General features: G+C 40.3%; 2 protein-coding genes across 3 annotated transcripts; both read left to right on the top strand.

Annotated features, from left to right (window-relative positions):
- Positions 1-1,617: 1,617 nt before the first annotated feature.
- Positions 1,618-14,265, top strand: LOC121608506 (forkhead box protein P2-like). The gene is made up of 16 exons (XM_041939809.1): positions 1,618-1,747; positions 2,632-2,800; positions 5,334-5,438; positions 6,337-6,423; positions 6,991-7,099; positions 7,839-8,016; positions 8,474-8,578; positions 9,641-9,728; positions 10,640-10,777; positions 11,469-11,655; positions 11,727-11,797; positions 12,442-12,543; positions 12,652-12,773; positions 13,758-13,827; positions 13,914-14,041; positions 14,136-14,265. The coding sequence occupies exons 2-16, from the start codon at positions 2,645-2,647 to the stop codon at positions 14,263-14,265; spliced, it is 1,776 nt and encodes a 591-aa protein (XP_041795743.1). The 5' UTR covers positions 1,618-1,747; positions 2,632-2,644.
- Positions 14,266-18,128: 3,863 nt separating this feature from the next.
- On the top strand, positions 18,129-25,132 carry LOC121608291 (myoD family inhibitor-like). 2 transcript variants are annotated; one of them, XR_006006907.1, is made up of 5 exons: positions 18,129-18,316; positions 18,771-18,860; positions 19,614-19,853; positions 21,728-22,052; positions 25,032-25,132. XR_006006907.1 is itself a non-coding variant. In XM_041939514.1 (4 exons), exons 1-4 carry the CDS (start codon positions 18,256-18,258, stop codon positions 21,997-21,999), a joined length of 663 nt encoding a protein of 220 aa, XP_041795448.1. In that variant the 5' UTR covers positions 18,129-18,255; the 3' UTR covers positions 22,000-22,071. The 2 variants fall into 2 exon arrangements, 1 of the variants encoding a protein (XP_041795448.1); XM_041939514.1 differs by lacking the exon at positions 25,032-25,132 and having other exon boundaries at positions 21,728-22,071.
- Positions 25,133-26,356: the final 1,224 nt, after the last annotated feature.

The following is a 26,356-nucleotide window of genomic DNA, read 5'->3' as shown; positions in this document are numbered from 1 at the left end:
GGCTCAACAGTCAACCCATGACCTCCAGGCTGCACTACTGGATGAATGACCCAGCACTGATGGCCATGAAACACGCTTATGACAGCAGGTTCATGACACCACCGGTACAAACCTTCAGGTTTCCTGGCTGCTGGTGCATGTCTCCAGTCATCAAAGAGTTAAAGAAACCTTTATTTCAAAAAGTCCACTTTTAATTTCACCCCTGAACTGTCTGAAAGCATTATGAGGAAAACCAGAACAAGGTGAAGACTGTTGTTTCTGCCGTTTCTGAATATACAGAAGCAATGCATGCTACTTTTCTTAGAATAAAAACAGGAGGGCAGGTAAATACTAATCCAGTAGGTGGCAGAAAGTTACCTTGGTAACAATATCTACTGTTTATTAATTACTCTCAGGTCTGGTCTGCTTTTGTTTTGTAAAGAGAAGCTATATTTGGCCTTTTTATTCATCCGTCTCATATATAGATATATCATAAATGCATATAAATGCAAGGCACTAATCCACATTAACATGGGGAAAATAGCCCCATCTCTAACATGCATTGGCTTGTATTATTGTTGCGTATGTACATTATTTCTTCATTCTTACTCTATGAGATTTTTGTATGTGCAAAAACATAAAAGGACGTGGTGTTCAGTGTCTCTGTCCTTACCTTCAAATCTCTCTCATCTCATCAAAGTGTGATTATTTCTGATGGTATGGCCGCCTGGTCTTTGGTCCTCATCATCCTCCTTCATCATGTACTTGCCAACTGTAAAACATATCATGTGAAACACAAGAGCTGCCAATACAAGAAACCACTAAAGGAGTGTGAATGAGGTGAAAATGAATAAAAAGAAAGCAGAGGGTAAAAAAGGGTAAAACAAATGGAAACACTGAACCAAAACGAGGAATAAAATATGAAAAGGTGACAGTTTATTTTGTCACCGTCACTTCAGGTATTGTTTGTCAATGTAGCTGCATTGAACTTTTACACTTTAGGGTACACTGCATTTATCGGCAGCCAAAATTAAAACACTTTTATTTGTTTTTAACAGATGTACTGATATGCTATTCAAATAAAAGCACAGACACTACTGTAAATAGCTCTTTGATAACAGTTTGACAGTTGTGTAGCGGCAGAGCTCTTTTTGTTGTTCAAATCGCGTCGATACCACATATCTAAATAAAGTCACAGACAACTATACTTGTCTTGTCTCAAAGAGAACACTTTGTTTTAATCATAAAAGACAATAAATTATGCTTGTTTTGAGGCATTTTGTTTTCTAATATTTCTTTTTTATTGCATTGTGTATGTCTATGAATATCAACAAAGAAAAGTAATGCCTGCAAAAATGCATTCTTAAAATGCACAACATGTTTGTCTGTATGTTCTGTTACAATAGACATTATATTTTTATATTAATGCAATGTATAAATGACATTTACTGATTGATGCAAGCTGTGGAGGACCTTTCAACAAATGCTGACAAAACAGCGCCGCAAACCGGGTAAGCACAATCATTTTAAGCCTAAAATGAAAATAATCTATAGCTCTAAATGATTTAATAACTATTTTATTCATGTTTTTCTCATCCTGGTAATCAACTGCTATTCTCACTGTCTAAATCAGTGACTGACACTGTGACTCCTCCCCCTCAGGTAGACACACATCTCCATCAGTTCTCTCCCATCCTCACTCCAAACTGCATGACTTGGAGACATCAACTCTGCCTGGCAGCTCTGAATTCGACGATTCAACTTAACGGTACGTGGCTTTAACTCGATTCTGACAGAGACAGGGGCGTCAGAGAGCTAAAGTTGATGCTCAAAGTTAAACTCCATTTCGTGCTCAATTCTAGTGTTAATAGGTTGAATGTTATGGCTCTTTTGTGTATATATAGGATCTTTTTTACCTATTTCATGTAGTACTGAAATAAGTTAAGACGTGTAATAAAAAGTTGGCTTTGAAAAACTCCATGCTAGCCTTCCTGGATCTTCATGCCTTGTCAATAAGAAACTACAGATTAATGTACAGACTAAATTCTTTGTCACATAACACTGACTTGAACTGTGATGACCTGATGTTACAGTGATACTGTATGCTAACTGTTAAATGCATGTACGAGTGTCAATAACATGTCAGAAAACTTTTGTATGTATAGTAAATGCATATAGACACCTTCAATTGAGAACCCATTGTAAATTACTTGTTATTGTTGCTATTAATGTTACCTGTACATGAGGTCTGGATCATGTTAACGTCCAGAAATTTAAATGTTTGTTAGCTATACTGAAATATCTATGCTTTTTTCGCTGTTAAAAGTTACATGTAATTAAATTATTACCTGGAAATAAGATAAAATAAATCATGGATTCATTAACTTAATCTAGTTCATGTTTCTGTAAATTGCATCTATAGAATTTCGTTGGATTTGAAGCCTTGCATTGTTTGTTTCAGACGTGCAAAGGAATGCTTCTGTATGTTTTCTTTCTCTTTCTGTGTCCTATTAGCCAGAACCTCAATAAGCATGCCCAGCATCTTTGGAATTTTTGAAATTCAGATTTTAGTTTTCTTTCCTGCCATGCGCAAATCCACACGAAGGTGTAACTCAGCAACTGTATCTGCAGTGTTTGACTGTTTTCTTTTAGGACCTGAGCTGGGATGCCTGAATCTCCTCTCAGTCCCACGGCAGCCCGTCAAACCCCAGCCAGCAGCCTCCTCAGTCACACCGACAACGGTGCAGGAGAGAGAGTAGCTAATGGGGACTCCTGCAGTGGAGTGAGTGGTGAAAACTGGCAGAGTCTCCACCATAAACAGGTATCCTCATCTGCCTCCTACTTCTCAACCTCCTCCCTCATCCTCCATCCTTCGTCTCCTCCTCCTCCTCTTCATAAGTGGGAAATAGAACAGTCTTAGGTAAACAGATGTCAAGGGAAATACAGCAAGTCAGCTCCATATTGGACGTCCTCTGACAGGACACCAAACCCGGAGCCTGTAGCTCTGTTGACAGTGGCAGGGATTTCATATGAGATCTGATCCGGGTTGGGAGTTGATGCGCAGAACTCTGTTTGTCCTTCATTATTAGTTTGTGAGTCAGGGCCAGGGAGGAATAATTGTCCACAGACCCAGGCCAAACAGATGCAAGTGAAAGGCAAATAAGCATGGACCAACATAATTTTATGGTTGTCTGTTGCGATTCCATCCATTAGAATCTTAATGTCGAGGATCAGCGAAACAACCCAGATAATGAACGCCCGGTCACCACTGTTTCCTTCAGTCTGTTCTCTCATCTTGTCAGTTTCGCTCTGCTCTTTTCTCTTAATTCACTTTATATACCTGTACATGGCACTCAGCTCGTGACCTACAGAATTTTAGCAGTATAACAAAAACCATGGGCACTGTTCATGGTAAAGGGTCTACTAACGCTGTCTGCAACTGCCTGTGTGGGCTCAGTTTTTAACATGTCATTTTTTGTGTAATTTCCACCAAACATAATGACTATATAGTAAGTGACAATGTCATAATGCCACAGATGCATCATTGTCTGGCCTGTCTGCCAGAGTGTGATTCCAGTCTTAAAAAACGTAATCAAGGCTTGTGATATTAACATTTTTCAACCTGCAAACCCTGAAAACGTTACAAATGAAGACTATTTACAGTGAAAACTGGTTTTCTCTCATAATGAAAGAGAAGGACCTCCATCTCTAATGCATTTCCTTTCTAATCCATGCACCGCAAATGGTTACCGCATGTTCGTATAGCATGATAATGAAGCCAGCTGTGTCAGTACCTTCTTTGAAACAGACATCATACATGTACGGCACTCAGGAGAGATACAAAAAGTGTAAGACTAGGGCTGCGACTGGTAATTATTTTCATTATAAAGCCATCCATTCATTTGTTTTTTACAATTAATTGATTAACTGTTCACCCAATTAATTCATCACAATTTCGCAGATCCCAAAGCCACATCTTCAGTTACTGGCTTTGTCCACTTAAAATTGTTGGAGGCATGTTGTGTGGTAAGGATATTAGGTAAGTTAGGGTACCCTGTGCATATTTACACATACAGTTGACTTTTGTTAAACTCGGTAGGTTGACTTTAGGTTTACATACTGTTATGTTCATTAGGGAGGTATTTTGTTTGGGTTTAATAAGTTTTGTATTTGTTTGTCCTGTCTTTGTCCTGTTGCCCCACATTTAGAAAACCTTTTTAGTGAATGTAAATATTGGAAATTGGTGGTTTGTTTTTCATGTTCTGGTTCCTCTAGTCCACCTCTGGGGTCTGGCACAATCAAAAAAACTAAGATATTCAATTAGATAAAAAAAACAGATAAACAGCAAATACTCACATTTAAGATGCTGCAAAAGCTTAAACATGAAATTAATTTTAGGAATCTTTGAAATTGTTTTTATGTTGTTAAATAAGTAATCAACTTAATTACTTATCACTGAGCTGAGACAAAATCAACCATGTCTACAGGCAATGCAGATTGTTGAACCTGCTGTGCCAAAGTGTTAGTTCTTCATCTCATTTCTACTGCTCTTAACTTCCAAGTTGTCATATCAGTCTGGTCGAAACACACGAGGCATCATCTCAAAGGACTGACAACAAAAATGACAAACTTGAAGTCTCTAATGTGCTCTTCTTTCATCACATCCTGCAAGCTGCTAAGATATTACTCCACTATAGGCTACCACTAAGGCTTCACTGAAACCTATGAAGAACACCAGGTCACAGCCTTTACACATGTCTGTATGCAGACCTATAAAATTGTTTCTATATAAGCAGAAAATGAGAGATATTCACCATTTGAAACAAGTTTCACACACTGTTCAAATAATAAAATTTCCCCAACAATGAATTGTCAGCACTATAAGGTTTTTTTATTAGCATTGTTTATAATATGTGTTGAATTTGTAAGTGGCTTTTGTTGTTTCTTAATGCAGTCATGGCAATTGCTGTTGCCTCTGTCTGAAAAGGAGACAATCACTCTGTTATTTGTCTCTCAACCATTAACAGTGCAGATCAGTTATTATTCTGTGAGTGTTTGCCTTTATTAATACCCATACACTTCTATTAGGAGTCAAAACAAGCATGTAATTGTGTTGCTAATTAACTGGTCAGCCTATCTCCCCATCTCATTTAGGGTCAATGACACAATCCAGCATGATGATGTTCACAAAGGGTTGACAGCACTGTTTTGTAATTAGACTGGAAAGATTTCCATTCAATGGTTATTACTGTTTAACACCTGACACTTGCCTTCTGTCTCACTCACCAGTCCTTTTGCCTTCACTCTGCAGACTGTGGTCCTTTGTCATTTTAGTCTGTGTCTTCTTCTTGAAGGTGTTTCTGGCTATGATGGCTCCTCAGCAGATGCACCACCTTCTGTCCCCCAACCAGCTGCAGGCTCTCATCCACCAGAAGCAACAAGCACTTATGCTCCAGCAGGTATTTATGCAATACTAGCACTACTAATATTACACTGGACTCTGGTTTATTGGACTATACCTGTGCCAAATTAAGTTTTTCTTGTATAGTGAAAATACTGTAACTAAGGGGTGAATGCAATATAACATTACATTAGCCATAAATGGATTAGCTAGCGCAGTTAGCTTATTTGTCCATCCTACATCTCATACAAGGTAGTTACTTCTTACAGTATTACTTAGGGTTTTGCTTTGAATAGCCAACAAGTTAACATTGTGAAATAGCAATTAACTGTAGAGACTGTGTCTGGACCGCAACTGCTATGGTAAACTAGCTCAACTGTCTGATAAGGTAAACTAGACTAGCGTTAGCTTACTGAGAAGTACAAAACTTATTGGAAAATGTCGTAATCATAGTCAACTAATAATTTTACTACTGAGACAACTTGTGGCTAATATGGTAAATAAACTGCTAGAGCAAAAACATCTATCTGATAAAAACAAACAAAAACAACAATTTAGTTACACAGTTAGCTAGCTAGATATTTTGGTTAGTGTTGCTGTATAATTAGTGAGCTAGTTAGCCTAGCTAGCATTAACCACCCAAAGATACTAGCTTCCTGACAGTGACATGTATGAAGGTAATCATACTAACGTTAACAGAATACAGCAACGTTACAGTGTATGTATTTGGATAATGCTAACATTAGCTACATAGCCTACCTGGCCCTCCAGGCTCAATTTCCTCTTTTTAACAGCAGACATCTTGACTTGTCATGTCAGGGAAACCACAGGTGGAATTAATAATATCAGTGAGGGCCGCTCTCTGTTGAGCTTCAGCATGGCTCATTGGTGGTTTCATCTTGTTTTTTCAGTGAGGTAAATAACTACATAATAATAACACAATATCATTTTCATAGCAACATCTGAAAGAGTTTTACAAGAAGCAACAACAACAGATTCACCTGCAGCTTCTTCAGCAGCAGCCCAGCAAGAAAGTCAAAGAGGTAAGTGGTCTGTTTGACAATATTATTTATTTTTTCAGCTTGTTTGACTGGTTTGGCACTAAATTTTGTTTATCCATCCAGATCTCATTAGTAAGATCAATAAAAGGCAATGGATGAAATAACAAAATGTTAACTTTTCTATAAGAAACTGCTGCAGTATCCACTGTGCAGCTGTGGAACATATTATGGTGGCCTGTAAGTGACACAAATAATGAAACCATATTTTAACAGGACAGATGGAGGAAGGTTGGAGATCCAACAGAAATGTCCAATTAAGAGAGAACATGTTTATGTGCTTTGTCACTTGCGCTTGGGAAAGAACAATGTTTTCTAGCCCTCGTGGCTGCGATATTGGCGGTGTGGGTGGTGAGTTATTGTTTTGGAATGTGAGATTTCAAAGTATTTGTTGAAGGATGCCATTACAAATGCAGTATATGCCACTGATTTCAGCTCAGGATCAATACCCGGACAACTACCAGGAGAAAAGAGAGTGTGAGCTGCAGAGTTTCACATGAACGCTGCCTCGCTTTTCTGTGAAATGTCGTATTTTCTCTCTCTATCCTCCAGCTCCCTGCACAGCAGCTCGTGTTCCAGCAGCTCCTCCAGCTCCAGCAGCAGCAGCAGCAGCTCCTCCGGGTGCAGAGACCGGTCCTTTCCTCTCCTGCCCTCTCTCCAGGTCACTCCTCTTTACATTTAACACCATTTTTTTTCCCCATTTCTTCTCCCTCTTTGGAGGAGTATCCTCTGAAAGCAATGCTAATGCCATCTGTTTCATTCAGTGTACTTTGTGTTTCAGTTTTCTGTGCAGTATCAGTGCTTCCAGTGTTGTTATTCAGAGTATGTTTGCAAATTTGAGATTGAAATGACCATTGGGTTACTACATTATGTTGTATCATATCACAAGGATGCGAAAATAGACAAAAACGGAGGTGTATCTGATGCCAGTTTGTCACAGAAACCTCCGCACAGGAAGATTTGTTTCTTGTTGATTTTAGTTTCAGTTACATAACCGCAGTAAACTCAAAAGGCATGATGATGAAAGTGAAAACTAAAAGTAGAAAATTCATCATTACTCATTTTCTAGCCCGATAATTATTCCTGGATTACAGTGAAGAGGTAGCACGAGGTCACGAGAGGCGCTCTCTCAGTTCCTGCCTTCAAGCTTTGAGTTGGGAATGAGTGAAACTGTGTGACTGTAAAGCACAGACAGAAAAGTGCAGGTGTGAACAGCAAAAGGAAAAAAAACTGTAAAGTAAATATAATTCTGGAAAAATGTGCCACTCAGCTACTTGCCCCCAGTGTATTACACATAGATAATAAGCTCCAATCTTTTTGCAGGTTCGTTAAGCAACATGTAAAGCCAAACACTCAGATGTAGAAATTTACAATATAATGTATGTTTTTTTATGTTTTAGGTGGTCTCAGCCCTGCAGAGATGCACCAGATATGGAAAGAGCTCACAAACGCAGTAAGCGAGGATAAACCCACATCGAAGGCCAATCAGGACTCGTCCGCTAACGACACAGTGTCAACAAAAGTCACAGGGAGGCAGACCGCTGACCAGCAGACTTCGTCCCCTCGCAGGGCAGAATGGTACGATCCGTCTGTTCCTGCTGTAAACAGATTGTGAGAACTGAGATGATGCTTCTTTTTTGTAAACATCAAAGACGTGTCATCTGTAGACATTTTCCTCCTCTCAAGGTGCTGGTGGGGAGCTGTGTTTGCTTTTGCAGCGAGACTTCACTTTTAATTCCCCTCGGGACGATATATTTTGTTTTGTTTGTTTGCTTTGTGTTCCGCCACCCGAAGTGGCTCAGCAAAGAAAAAGTTTACATGACTACATGTCCCAAATCAAAAGTAAACAGTTTTCCATTTATTTTTCACAGCTCCCTTCCACCTCTCTCTGTCATTTCCTGCTACCTGAAAAGAAAAGAAAACTCGCTTATATCTGTTTTTTTGCTGCTTTGCTCTCGTTTTGTTGCTGTTGTCTGGCTGCTGTGCTGTTTTTAATCATGACAGTACTTTCACTCTCCTTCTCTTCCTCCTGTAGTGCTGTTAAAGCTGATCGCGCTGCCACACACGCTCTCTACAGCCACGGTGTGTGCAACTGGCCTGGATGTGAGTCAGTGTGTGAAAGCTTCCCCCAGTTCATCAAGTAGGTTTTAACTCCACCCTGATGCATTTCACCTGCCGACTCTTTGCACCTTTCTGCTTATGATTTAAAGGAAAGTCTTTTCATTGTCAAATATTCACCCATTGTAGGCTTGAAAGGTGGCTCTGAAATGTTTGTGTGTTGCAGTTTTATGATTGCATTCAAGTCACAGAGCTGTGCATTCATTTTTCAGAGAGATAAATCTCTGATGGTCATTGAAAAACCCAGTCGGTCAGTTATCAACACTTTCAGAATCGTCAAGAACTCTTCATAAACATCTTGATAAAAAAAAAAAATTTAACCAGTTTTCCAAGTTACAACTTTAAACCTTCTAAACTCAAGAAGCCATAAATTCTGTACAATGCAAGAAAACTATGAACACATTGTTGTTTATGAAAATACAGAATAATATAAAGTGGCATTAATACAGATAAAACGTAACAGATAATAATATTTTCTGAGTTAATTGAGGAAAACCATATGTCATTTCCAGATTATACCTTTATTTCAATAGGAAATAGAGCCATAATCTGGGAAACACAGTAAAAATCGTCGTTATTGTGCAGCAGACAGTATTATTTCATCAAGATGGCCAGAGGAGTATTTGGGGATTCTGGAAATAGTTTAAAAAAATAGTTGTTAAAAAACTGTCAGGGTTTTTTTAAAGGCCGCTGGGGATTTATCTATTTAACTGCGCTTATTTCTGTGACTTAAAAGTAAGGATAAGACATAAGAGGCACAAACTGGAGCTAAAATGTCTGTCAGCGTGGATTCACAGCGATCACAGTGTAATTCAGTGGTGAAACATGTGTTATCAAATCATCCGTAGAAGTTTCTCTAATCACTCCTGCATCATAGTCCACTGCTCTGCTCTATGTATGTATATATGATGTGTATGATGCATATATCCAGTCAAACATTCTTTACTTCACTAAGAGATTATTAAATCATTTTCTGCACCAGTGGTTTGAATAAAGTTTCCACGACTGTTTTGCAATATTTTGACTCCAGGTAAATAGACAGATTTGTAGCAGATCATTCCTTAAATGCCTCTGTGTGTTTCAGGCACATAGGCAGCGAGCACACTCTGGACGACAGAAGCACAGCGCAGTGCCGAGTCCAGATGCAGGTGGTTCAGCAGCTGGAGCTTCAGGTAGGCCTGAGTCCCGTACAGAAGTCCAGTGATAGAAACTGCTGTTTGGATGTGCTCTAGTGGCATTGCAAACCTGTCCTCTGCTCTTTGGGTCAAACACATAGAAATGGAAATTTAATAACATCATATTCTGCACAAAGGAAACCCAACTGAGCCTTGATTAGACTGTGGCTTAGCTTTTCACAGGTGATTCATTTTTAGAAATTAAAATAATATATATATTTATAGTTGCAATTTTTAGTTTGCAACATCTTTTCCCTGAGTTTTTTTCATTTCATCACTTAAACACCTTATTGCTCATAAATACAGGGCTGGGCCAGATTACTTTAAACTGTGAACAGTGACTGAATACATCTTAAGGTAATTTTTGTAATTAGTAACATACTCCAAAAAAATATAATCTGACTACTTCTGACTACTAATTATTTTTGGATTACTTTAAAGCCACTCACTGAAAATATTACACCTTATACTAAAACAATAGACGCAGTCACAAAAAGTTCCACAGGCCATTTTTTTCTCTTGAATAAGCATTTCAAAACATTTTCAAAGCAAATAAAATTGGTTTTTCATGTTGCAGAATGTCACGCACACTCTTCATGAGTTAGCAGAATTAATAAAAGTTTCATATTTTTTTAAATTTGCAGATTTTAAAGATGTAATCAAAAATGTAACTAATGAATCCTTGACAGTGGAACTATAATCTAATTACACATTTTTTTCAAATTACAGAACCTGCATTCCATGTAATCCGTCATTATCTAACCATGGCTGAATATTCATGTAATGTTTAGCCAGCACTGCCTCCTTCCTGATGACTGACGCAGCAGCTGTTTCCTTCTGTGTTCAGTGATTTGAACGCCCCACCGTCCACTCTCATCTCCCCTCCCTCCCTTCATCTCCTCCAACAGCTCTGCAAAGAACGGGAGCGTCTGCGAGCGATGATGGCTCACCTGCACCTGCCGTCTTTAGAGGCTCATTCGATCTCTGCACCCGCGAGTCTACAGTCAACGCAATCCGATACGGCCGCTGACCCCCGCGGCCCACAGGTAGACACCGTGCAGTAATATGTTTGAACAACAGACACAAAGCAAATGAGCCGTAAACTGGAAGGCATTTCTGGGCCGGAGCAAAACTACAAAGATGTGGTTGAGAGTGACAGCAAGACGTCTGGCTGCAACCTCATCTTCTCCAGCGCTGATGAAGATACGCCAGCCTGTACCTGACCTGGTGAACCTTTACAGTTGGATGAGTTGCAAAAATGTGTTTTTTTGGCTTCGGAGCACACCTGTGTGGGACGAAGGTCATTTGAAGCACAAACACACAATCACAAATACATATCTCGAAAAAGTTTGACCGTTTTTTTGCCCTTACTCTGAAATGACTTGTATACTTTTCCTTTGTGGAGCTTTTTGAGGGTGATGTGAGCGCTTTCGCTGCCCAGCTGTTGGCACCAGATGGCTGCCACTGTGTTTCCAGACAGCAGACATGCTCTGATAATGTGGAAGCTAATCATTTGTTAATCTTGCAAATATTGCACCATAATCACAACACTCACCAAACAATTTCACCCTATAATTAACAATAATTGGCTTCCTTCTTCTGGCGATCTTAGTGGAATCACCTCTGAAGAGGCGAATCAAATCGCTCTGTTACACTCCCTCGCCGTTTTGCTGCTCTGTCAGTCTTCTCATTCCACTTCCTTTGTTAACTTGCATCATCTGCTTGTGGCGCTCTCAGCTCAGCTCCGTCGTCGCCAACAACCTGCCCTCGCTGAGCCCGTCAGACTCAGCCCAGGCGTCCCCCCAACCTCTGGGCCGTGTCGGCACTCCCTCCCAGGGCTGTGAAGAAGAGTCGCCCCCTCGTGCATCATGTGCCGGCGCCACGAGACGTCGTTATCACCCCCTGGTCTACTCGCTGTCGTCAGGTAAGCAAATAAATAGTTCGCAGCACATGTTCTACTCCGGTGTCCGCTTACCGTGGTTTGTCTTGTTTCAGAAAATGAATTTGAGCTCTACAAGAACACAGACATCAGACCACCTTTCACCTATGCAACACTGATAAGACAGGTAGTCTTTGTTTTCTTAACTTTAAACATTGCTTAGGTGGCTTAGATGTAACATATCTATATATTATTTTAATCCCCTTGTTCACTAATAATGTACAATTAAGTGCAATTAATGTTTTCTCCTCATCATTTTTACTCTGTTTTCCTGTTTTGCATTTGCTGGTTCCTACAATGTCAACATTTTCACTATTGTCATTACTGATTAATTCTTAATTAATTCACTTTTAAAGTGAAAATACCAGAATTACTATGGTTCCACTTCCATAAATATGAATATTTTACTGGTTCTCTAAGTTGCCTACAATAGGAAAGGAAGGAATATCTTTGGGTTTTGGATTGCTGATCAGACAGAAAAAGCTAAATAAACTTGGGTTTCGGGCTATTGTCTGACATTTATAGCAGCAAATGATTCGTTGATTCCAAAAAAATACATGCCAGATTAATCAATAATGGAAATTTATTGGAAAGTTATTTGAGGCCCTTCACCTGTCTTGTGTCACTGAGATGATTACTTGTCTTTAATCCTAAAAACAGGTAGAGTCGATTCATAAATAAAAAAGATGCAACTCTCTCCTCCTCCTGTGGATCAGAGCTTTAATTTGATCCCTAATGTGCTACAGTTTTTTATTTCCCCTCCATCTACAGGCTATTATGGAAACATCAGACATGCAGCTAACACTCAACGAGATATACAACTGGTTCACACGGACGTTTGCTTATTTCAGACGCAACGCTGCCACTTGGAAGGTATCACACCTCCTGATAATTAACTCTGTGATCCCAGCGTGTGCCATACCTGATTTATGCAGCGTGTATTCGGTTATATCTCCTTCACTCTGATTTTCTCTGCATCAGAACGCAGTGCGCCACAACCTGAGCCTGCACAAGTGTTTTGTGCGTGTGGAGAATGTGAAAGGTGCTGTGTGGACAGTGGACGAGGTGGAGTACCAGAGGAGGAGATCCCAGAAGATCACAGGGTACGGTCGATGGCTTCCTGTTTATCCCAGCGCTGGTGTCAGGGTATTTCAGCTCAGTCATAGTGATGTTTAAGACATTTCGGTCATTCGTTCAAAGCAATAAATCATTTAGTCCTTTTAAGATACTCAGGGGTGTCTTTCCCTTCTTTGCTTCAGTATTTAAGTAGGAAAACAGAAAAACTTCAGCCATAGAAGGTGCATTGCCTGATATTTAGTGTAGTCTATTTAACATGCAAATAGATCCTTCCAAATTTTTATTATTTATATTGGTGGTTCCTAAACTGGGGGGTGGACACTGCTGAGGGGGCTGCAGGGAGGGCGTGGATGACCAGGCAATAAATATGTAGTAAAACTAAGCTAAATGAATATGATTTATGCAGGAAAATAAACAAACAGGAGTTTGCTAATGCTACCGTGCTGACCTTTATTTCAACAGAATTCAGCTTGGATCTTTTTTTATATTATTGTTAATTAAAAGTACAACATGAAGACTGAATGAAAGACTGCACAGTTTTATCTGCCGCAGATCAATTTTCAGATTTTATCTTAAAAAAATTTGACTTTTTTTTTTTCCTTTAAATTTTAAACTAAAATGAGGATTTTTTAGTGTCTGCGATTTGTTTGACACCACTGTGTTGTAATAATAGTCAAAATAGACAGAATATGTAGTCCCTGCGTCCGATGTTGGCCAGAACAGGTTTGTCCTTGCATCTGCAGTATTGTGCACATTCGTTTCTTGATTACAGGCCTCAGTGAATGAATGATAAATGTAACTGGACCGACGCTGGCGACAATTTCAAGGCTCCAGTTCAAGGCTCTTTCCTAATCATTCATGTGACTGAATTATTTGATATCATAACTGACCTTGCCTCAAACTATTGTTGTTAAACATGCTGCGGCCTGTGGAATATATACAAGGTATTGATTTGCTTGCCATGAATTAAACATGGATCCATTTTGAAGCTGTGTTACCTTTGTGCACAGGAGCCCATCACTGATGAAGAATGTGTCCTCCAGCCTGGATTTCGGGACCGTTCTGAACGCCAGCTTACAGGTGAGGACTGCAGCACTAGCTTCCTGAATCCAGGCACTTGAGCTGGTTAAGATCATTATTTGATTTATGATCAATCGTCTTTATAGACGGCACTGGCTGAGGCGTCGCTGCCAGGATTCAAGAAAGGGTGTGTCAGCAGAAACTCCAGGAGTCAAATACAGGAGAACAAAGCAGCAAACAGCAACAACCACAGTCAACAAAACTTCTCTCCACGGTGAGTTTTTTTTATTAATTGTGAACTCCAGAAATCAATGAAGTGCCTGATTTCCTGAGATAAATGATCGAAATGTGTCTTTCACCTCTTACAGTCCTCTTTTCCTTAAAGACGAAGCGCTGAGTCTGAATGACCAAGAATCTCTGATGCCAACAGTAAAACCAGCCTTTCTGCAGCACGACGTGACTGAAAATGACGAAGAGCATTTGTTCGACCTTGAATAAAAGAAGGGGTTCAGACTTTCAGTAAAATAAAACTCTGTTGAACATTCAGGGATGTAGACCACAGTTTGTTATACCCAGGGGTGCACATAACTTTCCAGTCAGCTGTTCAGGTGAGTACCAGGAGATGGTGTTTGGTACTCGCCCCTTACGTAGCGTGGTCTTGATAAACGATATACCTGCATGGTAAATGATAAAGATGCTCCTCTCAGGCCCTGGTTGAGCCTCAGATTAGCTGTCTCCATCCACAGGTCAATAGCTGGCTTTGGGTCAAATGTCTCAGTGGTCGTCTTTGACAGGTGAATGTGAATCGGGGCTGAGAGACGAGGACGTGACGCACAAGATCTGTACTTGGTTTTTAGTATGTTGAGATGTGAGAGTCCCCTCTCACATGCTGCACTTCAGCTTGACTAGCTTCTCCGTTAGCAATAGCTTGTGCACATTTGCGCGCTCCTTTGATTGAAGTTCTTTCAGTTTGTATTGTCTGCCAGATGTGAACGACATTTCGCGCACCACATTTCGGCGTGCTCATTGTTAGCTTCAAGCCACGGCACATCGCGGCCCATCTTCTTTTCAGAAAGAAGTGATGTGATGCATTTCTGTTTTTTGTCGCGCTTGCATGCCCAGTATGTGCACCCCTGATTATAAAAAAAAAATTATTGCATTGAAATATGAAACTCAGTGTATTTAAAGCTGTATAGTTGCTCACATTTGATCGACCCAGATGGGAAAATTGGGATTTTTTTAAAGGACCCTTCGTCAAGAAAAATGCATCACGACAAGCATAAAAAATGTACAGTCACAGACAGAGTTACATCCTTTTCACCCTTTCATGTAAATGATACATTCCAACGGCCAAAGCAAGTGATTTCCAGAAACACCTGTTCTAATATTATGGAGAGAATCAATGTTTTGTCTGTTTATTGTGACAGAGATGCAGAAAATAACACAGGGTGGCTGTGAATGTGACATTAGAGAGAGATGTTTTGTGGTTCCCTGTTGATGAAATGTCTGAAAACATATTGTTTGTGCTGTGGCTTCTCTCTGCCCTCTTTGTACAAATCCACCTGCTGAAATGTGTTTTATCAGTGTTCATTTTGAAAAAGTAAGCAGTCACTCTGTCTTGTGTGTGTTTTCCTGTTTGCTGTGTAGCTGATGTGTTTAACAGAACACTGTGAAATAAATATTGTTGCAAACACTCCACTTTTATGACATTTATTTCCAACGTTGCGTGCACACAGCTATGTCTTTGTAAAATGTGTTCATCTGTAATTGTGTGTCGGATTAAAATGTAATAAATAAATGTAAACCTGTTCATTTTTTGTCAGTTAATGCTGTGTATTTTATCACACTTGTGATTATTGGCTTTGAATGTAGCATTTGTCTTTAGATGTCTTGACATTCACGCCAAATTTAAATGTTTTGCACAATGCTTAAGCTTTTTGAGCCACCTTGCAGGCTTAATACCTCGCGCTGCCGCTAACGCTGCCGTGGTCACGCTGTGAGAGTGCCTGCTCACTATGTGGGAATTTTAAATTGAAAATAAAAAGATGCTTTGTTTGACTTGTTCATGCTTTTGTAAGCAGCAGAATACAACACACAGAAACATAACCTGAACACATGATTTTATTTATTTAATTTTTCATTTGTCTTGGCTGAATGCTAATCACAATCTAATGAAACTGAATACGATTAGACAAATAAAGATCTCTGTTCAGATATTCAGTACAATCCAGATATTTTGAATGTTTATTTAGCAGTATTATATAATTGGTATAAAATAAATGATATTTATGTATATGAGGGGAGTCAAAATGCTTGAACAGTTATGCATGAATTAAAGGTGCCAAACCTTAAAATACCGACTGCAAAAAACAATAATTCTGATTAAATGATTTTATCTGTACCAGTTACTTTTAAAAACATTTTGTTTCTTGATAATCGCTGACAGGTTTCACTTCACGCTCCTTTTTTAGCACATCATGATGTGAAATGCTAAAATAAAATTCCTGAATAAACAGTCCCAACATGGGCTCATCCATGACGTGAAGCTGTTACCGCAGACTTCACAACCAAACGCAGAACAAAGGCTTCCTCTGCTTCCTGTTTTGACTAATGTCAGTAATTGTCTTTGCTGATAACGAGTTAGCTTTAAGTTTGCTGTTGCCTCTCAGCGCCTTCTTTGATTCGCTGTCAGCCTCTTCAGATGTCATTTCCCTCTGATTGCCACTCCGCGCGTTTACTGACTGAAAGTTAGCATGGTGCTCGACAACTTCAACGGCTTCACTTATGTGTTGCTTTGATGTGCCGTACGCTCCCTGCGAGGCGGGCGAGTCAACATGTTTTTCAACACAGCACTTTTGACGGCACTTAGTCAACAGCCCCGCTGAACGGGGGGCTCTCTGCTCATCTTCTCATCAGCATGTGATGACGATGCTGTCGCCCGTGTGTCCTTCATGAAGCGGGAAAAACACATGTCTACATAAGGGGATTTAAATGACACTGACTGTAATTAATGACTGGTTTTATTGTGGGAAATGAAAAAATCAGAATTAGGCTTTGATTTGATTTGTGCTCTCAAAATACATATTTAACAATTTTATTGGCGTCGAGTTTGCAAACACTTCCAATGAGGAAAACCACAAGATTTTGTGAAAAACTACTAGTATTGTTTATTTTATTTTGCACATTAATATGTTTTTTGAAAATATACAGAACTACTTGTAATGTTATAACTGATTTTGTTGTTGCGTTCGCTGAATATGCTACATTTCTTGTTACATATGTTTTAGTTCTTATGTTTGCTATATAACAGTATAACTCTCATTATATTGACAATTATGATTCTAGTGAATAATTTTCAATTTAAGTCTTCACTTAGGGACTATTTTTCCAGAGGAGGACTGATCGAGAGCTTCATGGTGCAACAACAATCACCTGAAGCTCAATATCAGCAGAACAGGTGAGCTTGTGGTGGATAACAAGGATGTTGCGACATATGGATGTTGCTGCAAAGAAGCTGTAAAATATGGAGGCTTCACACACACCTTCAACCTGGCAGCACAGAAGATCTATACAATCACTACAATGTCAAGGTGGATGCCCAAGATTAGTGTCACCAATTCAGTATCTGTGAATGTGAAAAATGGTCACAATCTGCCCTTCTGCTCCCGCGTTATGGTGCTAAATAATGGCCAGAAAAGTGTTTCTGCAGAACATTATGATGTCCTTTTGGATATAAAATGTCATCACTTCACTCTTTAATCCTGTGAGACAATTTGTGTGAAATTTTTGTCAGATGTGTTTTGGCCTTTGTGACCTTTGAGCACCAAAATCTAATCTAATGAGTTCATCCTTGAGTCCAAGTTTGTGCCAAATTTGAAGGAATTCCCTCAAAACACTCCTGAGATATCACATTCGCCACAATGAGACGGACGGGTGGAAGACCTGAGATCATTCTGCCTCTGACCGGCTGTCAAACCTAACTGACTGACAAACTGCTAATTTAAAAGCATGAATTATCATTACTGAGCAAATAAGGGACTGCCTGTATCTTCATACTGAAGGCTTGATAGAACACAAGGTTTGTTTGAGAGAGTGTGTGTTTGTGTGTGTATGAGGGCGAGAGAGCTTACATACATACAGCTTTCAGCTGACACACTTGTGGGGTATGTGTCTCCATTGTGTTAGGTGACTAAATGCAGAACAGACCAGGCGACCTAAAGCCAAACAACCAGGCCTTGGCCGCCTCCGCTGCTCTGTGATCAGCGTGTTTGGAGCGGCGCCTCAGGGATCTGCTGGGAAGGGGAGTGTTAAGTCACTGAACAACACACACCCACACACAGTCCAGCTCAGAGTCTCCTGAGCGGTGACTCAGGACGGCATGTTGGGTGTTGTTGGGGGTTTCCTGACCTTTCGGTGCAGACAGGAGGAGGAAGATGGACAAGGTGAACAAAGCGTAACAGAGACCCCGAGCAGCCATGAGTATCAGGCATGTTACCAGGAGACCATTCAGCCGAGGACAGGACGGAGGAACAGAGCAACCCGACTAAAGGCAAGTCCTCATGATCTGACAGGAAATGAGCTATAAAAGCAGTTTATTTCTCTTTATGCATTCATGCTGCTCGGGCCACTTGTTTTGAAGCTTCAGCTGATGATCCAAGGGCAAATATTTTGTGCTGCTGTTCATTATCTGCAAAGTTTAGCATTTTTATCTCAATATTGAAAGGCTCCCTGAAACGCAATGAAAGCATCATGGGACACAAAGTTCCCACTGAAACACCTTATTTCATTATGTGAGAGTTAGAAGCTCCTCAAGGCAGGCTTACACATATTAAAAAGTAGCAGATTTTGATAAATTACTACTGTCTTTATGCTGAAAAAAAGGAGCAGATTGCTTTCAAAAATCCTGGAATTACAGATTTTTATGTCGGTGTGGTCATTGAACGATCTGTCATATCTTTCGAAAGCTTTTCGGCTAACATGACTTCGTTTTCATGTGTCTCAAGGCAGTCCGGCTTTAAAAGCAGCACAGGAAATCCTTTCAGCACGTGACCCTGTTAGCAGAGGAAATACCGTCCCCACCGGCCTCATTAGCAGTAAGTGGAAACCGTGAGACCGGCACAGAAAACAATACAGTGACCGAAATGAAATGTTGACACTCTGGACGAGGAGTTTGACTTAAAGACAAATCGGTTTTATTGAAGGAAAGCAGAGAAGGTACAGCTGAAGAACGGCAGTGAATGTCAAATTGATCAAATTACAAAAAACAAACCAAAACCAAAACAAACCAGTACATATTGATCATGAGGCTTTCAGGGACCCTGATGGTCGCTCAGAGGGGAAATTCAGTTGTTGCAACAGCACGAGAACAAAAATGATTAAAAAATAAATAATGAGACATATATAAAAACAATAGAAGTAAAAATAGAAAATATACAAGAGCATTTAAAGATAAATTAAATTTACAAGGTAAAAGTGACAGTGGTATGATTAATAGCAGCAGCAAGTCTATTATCTGTAAACAGCGTACAACACACTGATAAATGACATGATTAATGATATTTAGTTTTTGTATTAATATAGACTCATGATAGATCTTTATTTAGTATGTAATGTATCAGGATAACAGTAACATAATAAAAAAAGATGGCAGGCCTGAGATAAACCACAACATCTGGAGAAAATGATAAATTCCAGGGTGCAAAAGAAAGATTTTACACTCCAGAGCTGTTATACACTTACCAGTGTGTCCCTGTACACAGTCAAATTTCAAGTACCAGATTGATCACAGCTTCAGGAATCTCCATTCTGTGACAAACCACTGACACAGTCTGTTTGTTTTCGCCCAGCCCAGCCTTTGCCTGCTGCAGCCCCACCAGCAGAGGCCTCACAGGAGGCAGCAGGGTTTAAGAGGCCTCAGTGTGACCTCCAGAAGCCCACCTGCCCACAATGTGGCCTCACAGTCCCAGACCACAGACTGCCCCCTCTCTCCCCAGGCCTGCAGGGCAGCAGCAGCAGGAGGACCAGGACCAGGACCAGGACCAGGAGTAATGTAGCTGGATCACACCAACCTACTGCTACAGCTGGTGGTAGGCAACATAACGTCTTCACTTCCACACAGTGTTTAAACACAACTGAAGAGTACGATCTAAAATTGACATCACAAAAAAGACATTGTGTACTGAAGACCATGAAATCCTCAAATTCTTTGTAATTTTACATTGAGAAACATTATTCTTAAACTGTTGCACCATTTGCCAGCGCAGTCTGTCACAGAGTGGTGAAGCCCTCCCCATCTTTACTTCAGACAGAATCAACCTCTCTGGGAGGCTCTTTTTATACCCGGTCATGATACCTGCTACCACTTAACCTGATTAACTGTGAGATGTTCCACCAGCTGTTTTCTTTTAACATTTCACAGCTTTTCCCGTCTTCTGTTGCCACTGTCCCAACTTTGAAGCGTGTTGCTGGCATCAAATTTTAAATGAGGGCATAACTCTCTTTTTCTCTTGTAAAACCGAAACACACTGCTTGAAAACACCTGAGACAAAACGTAAATGTCAAATTTATGTGGCTCGGCCATGTACAGTTTTGTGTTCGGTGTTCAAACACGAATGTTTACCGCCCCCTGTGGCCAAGAACATTGTAGCTGATGAAAATCGCACCGAACCACAGTTTTAGTGGGTGTGTTTCCACGCCTCGGCCACAAGGGGCAGCGATTCCTGATGCACCCGAAAACAATTTGGAAAAAGTCACACAAAAATAAGATTTATGCTTTTTCTGAAGTATTTTCAAACTGCATGGTTAAGTTTTACAAAACGTAAGGACTCAATGGTTGGTTAAAATACCCGTCAGGCTGCCTTTGTCGCACTTTAGTAGGAATACAGTCACACAACCCTCCCTATGCAAACCTTAAAGGTTAAAGGGTAAAGATCAAGACATTTTTAGCAGTTGTCCAATGGCAGGCTACATCTTCAAATCTCTATTTATTTATTGAAAACTGAGACAAGAGTAAATCCAGGCTGGTAAGAATCTCTAATCACAATCACAATATCGGTAATTTAATACATTTGGCCATCGTCCACCCACATGGGAAATTAGTTACAGCGAGCAAACATTTTAAAAAAATGTGAAAACGTGTACATTCAAATGATTTTTTCTGTCATCACCAAAGAAAAGTGGAGCTGTAAAAAGTTTCCCTTGAAGACTTTCAAACTGCTGCACTTTCTTCCAGTTTTATCAAAGCGTGCAGAGGGCCACTCCTTGTTTATCCTTGTGTTCGTGTTGTTATCCCTATGAAGCTGCGCATTAAATCAATACAGTGGCCACACATGCTCCTTTTTCATCCACGCGCATATATAGATATTAGCATAAGTTATGTGCAGGGGGTGTATAATTGGAGCAGCTAAGCAGGAAGAGGCTGAACCCCACTCCCCAGGGAATTCTGCCATCTCCTTTTCATTTATTTCCTTGAGTAAACAGGATAAAACAGCTCGATTTGCATGAGCTCACTATCTGGTCCTTGTGAGGATGAAAAACGGCGGCTGAGTAGCAGCGCCACGGCTGGGGTCGTGAGAGAGGCACTATGACACACCACCGGGGTTAATGTATGCAATTTCATCGGCGCCTAATTTGAGTAGGGGAGCAATTATGTTGTGACAGCTTCTTCCTAGTTGTTGTTCATCACTGGCAGCCTCTGTGGCCCTTCTCATTTTCCCCCGAGGACTGAACGAAGCTCTGTGATTAAGTAAACACAATCACACACTTGATCACTGCAGCAGACTCTTTTAAGTTGTAGTTAGAAAAACAAACAAACACGCGAGCGATTAATTCAGGGTTAATAGAATTGTTAATCCCCGTTTCTGACGGTGTCTGACGGGCTTTTAGAACATACGACAGCTTTTATTTTCTGACCTCAGATATGTTTGTAGCTGAAACATTTTTCCTCACTGTCTACCCACAGACTGCTGTCTACAGCTGCTGCTGGCGTGCCTGTCGTGCCAGTGCTCCGTGCTGCTCCTGGGTCTGTTGGAGGCCTGTTCCTCCTGCCTCCACGCCCTCTGCTCCTCCTGCTGCCAAGCCTGCGCCCGCTGCTGTTCAGCCGTGCAGGAGGCGCCTGTGGAGGAGCTCAGCTGCAACGCCCACTGCCACTCGGTGTTGTTCGACTCTTGCTGCGAGCCCACCGAGTGCCTCGAGTTTTGTCTGGAGTGCTGCGAGATCTGCCATCGCAGCTAGGAGGCAGCAGGACCGCAAGGACTAATGAACATGTGATGAGACTGAAGCAACAGGTATTAAAACCGATGTGTGGTTCATTAGTGCTACAGAGACATGTGGGGTGGGGGGGGGGTTTAAAAAAGATATTGCTGTACATTAGCCCAGGATCTGTTTTCCCACACTTCCAGTCTTTATGCTAAGATAAGCTAACTGTCTCCTGGCCTTTGGCATTTTGGAAACACGCTTATTTGTTGTTGTTTTTTTGCGGAGGAATAGATGCAAAGATCAATACCGCTCTGTCACCATCTGTGAAATATGAAGCTAGAGCCAAGAGACAATTAGCATAGCTTAGCATAAAGGGACACAACTTGTGTGACTCTGTCCAAATATTGAAAATCTGCCTCCCACCACCTGTAAGGTTCACTGTTTAAGTCTCATCACCATTAGGTTACCAGGCTAGCTGTCTGCTCCTGTTTCTTCATGCTAAGCTAACCGCCTCCTGGCTTCAGCTCTGAAGGCTACCTAGCGGTGTGGATTCACTCTCTGCGACAGAGCGGGTTTATTTCCCAAAATGTCCAACTCTTCCTTTAGCATCTGTTCATTCGCAGCTCATTGCAACCGCACTGACAAGAAGATACATTATTTATCTCTTGGTTGATTTTTTTTTTTTTGGAAAACAGATTCAAGGACCATCTGAAATATTAAAAGAAAATTGTCAAGGTCCTTTGTTGTGCTCGTTAAATCTCTGTGGATAGCCTGGGTGAATAAAACTGAAGCCAGAGCGGGTCTCATTAATGCCAGTGTTGTTGTTCTTGATCCCGCTGCTGCACAACCAATCGGTCATTTGCATGATAAACAAGCACAGAAACTTGCTGCACTGAAGCGTGTTCAAGCTACAGCGCAGTCAGAAATGCCTTTTGTTTGTACATTAGGTTGCATTTAATGACTCTGACCCAGCGGGACCCTGAATGAGAGGGGTCTGCCTCTTTGCTCACTTTTGTACAGGCTCTCATGTTATCAGATTGCAGGTTTGACTTCTCCCTGCACAGCTCTTTGCAGCTAAGGAACAGTGCGACAAAAAACTTGTCAGCTCTCTCTTGAATCCTTTTTCATATTTGTCATAAAAAGCACTTAGAACATAAAAGGATGCTTATTCTCTCCAGATCTCGGAAGATCGAAGCCGGCTGCTTTAAAGTCGCCGTGTGAGATGACAGCGGAGAGGCAGAGTAAACAGCCAAAAATAAAACAAAGCGTCGATAAAGACAACGCTGTCAATCCGTCCGGGCGAGCCAAGAGGCTCATTTAAATCATGTTAGAGCGAGTAAATCGAATTTAAGTATCTCTTTTGCCCACAACACATTTGGATTCTGCTAGTGACAAGGAACGGCGGTGACGTCTAATTTAGAGCACGGCGAGCAGGCGCCGGCAAAATAAACACTCAGGTTTGTTCCACTTGTCCCCCTCAATTTGTTGTACCCTTTACCCACAGCTGATGTCTACCTCCACAAATCACAAACAGATGATATCGTCAGAGGGAACCTACATACGCTGCAGCCCCACAGCGATGAGTTGTGTTCAGATGGATGTATATTCGCCTTTGATTTGAAATCAGCACTTAAATGAACCTCAGTGACAGCAGCATCACATTTCATTTTATGGTGGTGGAAAAAAAAACCAATCAAGACGAACAGCTTTTGGTATAATCGCACGCAGGAAACAGAGGAAGTTCTGTTTTTTTGTTCTGTAATGTGCCTTTTATGCAAATACTGTCATGTTTTCAGCTTCTCAATTGTGAGGACTTGCTGCTTTATTTTAAATAACGATAAATTGAACATCTTCAGGTTTCGCTGGACAAAACAAAAGCAATTACAAAACTTGTGGGCTTCGGGAAACTGCCGTGGGCATTTCTCTGGCATTTTATAGACAGTTAGTTGATAAATGTAGAAAATAACTTGCAGATCATCAATAATGCATCATTAACTCTAAACCTTTGTGTTTGTTTATGTAGTAAAATAATACAATAAAACATGAAGCACAGAAAAGCAAAGTGGTAATGAAAACTAATTACAAGACATTATTTCACACTGTAATAAATGATACATTTTCGGCTCATATCTGAAGCCCCATTAGGAGTCTATTTGGGATAAATTATAGGCCTCGTTATTTCATTATTAATCATTTTATACAAAAAAAATTCATCTGAGTGCTCATGTTTGTTTTGTTTTTAATTGCGGGTTGTACGAATCTATGGCAAGGTTACATTCTACAATTAAAAATATACACATGGCGGGTGTTTTTACGAATATTTTAATGGCATGTTGGTTTATTTTATTGTAGTTATCTTAATTTTATTCTTTCTAATTCTTCTTATCTGTCTTACTATCTGTTCCTAACATGGGGGTTGCAATGAAAATTTCATTGACATGCTCAATGACAATAAAGACTTGAATCTTTTATGAGCTGATTCAAGTACTTTTTTTGACTCAATGTGCTTAAATTTGTCAAATTTTATGCCAACAACATAAGAAAAAGTACTTTAAACACTATTTACACAAGAGGGTCTTCAACCTAACCTACAGAGGGTCCACTTTTGATCAGCTTTAAATTTCAGCTATGAGGCTCCCCCAGCTCAACCTTTCTTTAAGGTTTAGAAAGAGACATTTTAGGGTCAAGTGTCAACAACTTGAGCAATCAGTTAAATGTAACGTAAAGAGACAGCTTTGCTCTGGTTTTTGCAGCATTGCTGGAAAAAGAGAGTGAGGGGAAATCTGACTTGTTTCATGGGTCTGTAGGTTGAGACCCCTGACAAACACCTTCATGCGATACAGTAAGTGTAAACTTAAATGACGACATAAAAAGAACTTTGCTTATTGATATGGCTTCAAAAATGACTTATGTTGTTATTTTGTCTCTTGCTGTCATTTGGGGAAGTCTGAGGGACGCATTTGCAGATTTGTATCAGATGTATTAATAAAACGGCCTGTTCGGTTTTCAACCTCATCACGCGTCGGAGGCTTGAGGTTGAAAACCGACACCTTGTTTTTTCTTAACAGTTGCAGGACTGGCAGCCGGAGATAACAAGACTGGGCATCACAGATGGAGGATGACCCAGCGAGGAGCGGTTTGTTTCAAACCTCAGTAGCTTTTCAAAAACAACCCTTTCAACACTTCTTATTCAGAATCTGTCTATTTGTATTCTCGCCCGCCTCCAAAGCTTTATGACAATGGTTGTAACCTCCTCAATCAAAACAAGGTTTACGTGTAGTGTATGATGTGCCGTCTGTTGAAAAAAGGGGAAATAATAACACCTAATAGTCAGTCTGTCAGATGTGCCCATCTGCTGTAAAGGAAACAAAAATAAATGTAACCAGATTTGAATATCTAACATTTGAGGCTGACGCAGAGAGGACGGATCAAAGGGAAGAGAGACACAGCAGAGGGGGGCAATCATAAACACATTGTCTCATTTTAATAAGTGAGGGGAATGGTTTCTAAACCAGCGCATACCATCAAGTTTCATGTGTTTGGGAGCGCGAGAGGAGGGGGAGTAAAGTGAAGTACATCAAAACATAGCTAATGAGGGCTGGGTTAAAAATGGCTGTGCATGAAATACTGATGGAAAGCTGCATTTTTATCTTGAATACAAGCTACCTGCAATCTAAAGCGAGTTGTGCACAGTATAACGGCAGAATGAGGAGTGATTCCAGTGTAAGAGGTCAGTACTAAATATACACTCCTCAGCCACAAACCTGTCAACAGCTCAACTGAATTTAATAAGCCAAAACTGTACAGATGTGTAATTTTCCTGCATGTGCTGTTCATCACCCGTTCTACTATTCTGTCAGATACTGCGAATCTATTGGAGATTTGAAGGTTTTTTGTTACAGTGAATGTACTTCATATTTTAGTACTGTAAATGCATATTTGTATATAAGCTAAGTGCAAGTTAGAGGCACCTGTCTTTGCCGTTATGATGCTTTGGGCAAGCGAGGATCAGTATGAAAATAAGGTGTAACGTTTCCTATTTCAGGTCATGCTTCAATTTTATGCAAGTTTCTTTTCTATGCCATTTATAGTTATTATTTATTATTTTACAATTTTTGTCAGAGCAAATCCACATTTGGACACGTGTTATAAGGACAGATGAAAGTCATATCCGTCACATTTACAGACGCATTGACAACATTTTTCACAACCAAACCACAGAAGTCATCTTGGTTGCACCAGCTGTTCAGCTAAGAGGTTCACACATCACTAAATATGCCCAAAAACAATTTAAACTGGAGAACTATTTTAAAATAGTGGAATTTACACACAAACTGAATGATGAGTTAACCCAAAGCTGGTACAACCTGGTCATTGTGTTGAGTCTGTTGTT

The sequence above is a fragment of the Chelmon rostratus genome, chromosome 6 (genome assembly GCF_017976325.1).
Source record: "Chelmon rostratus isolate fCheRos1 chromosome 6, fCheRos1.pri, whole genome shotgun sequence".
Taxonomy (NCBI): Eukaryota; Metazoa; Chordata; class Actinopteri; order Chaetodontiformes; family Chaetodontidae; genus Chelmon; species Chelmon rostratus.
Note: the sequence above shows the minus strand (reverse complement) of the source record. Positions and strands in the feature narration are given on the sequence as shown.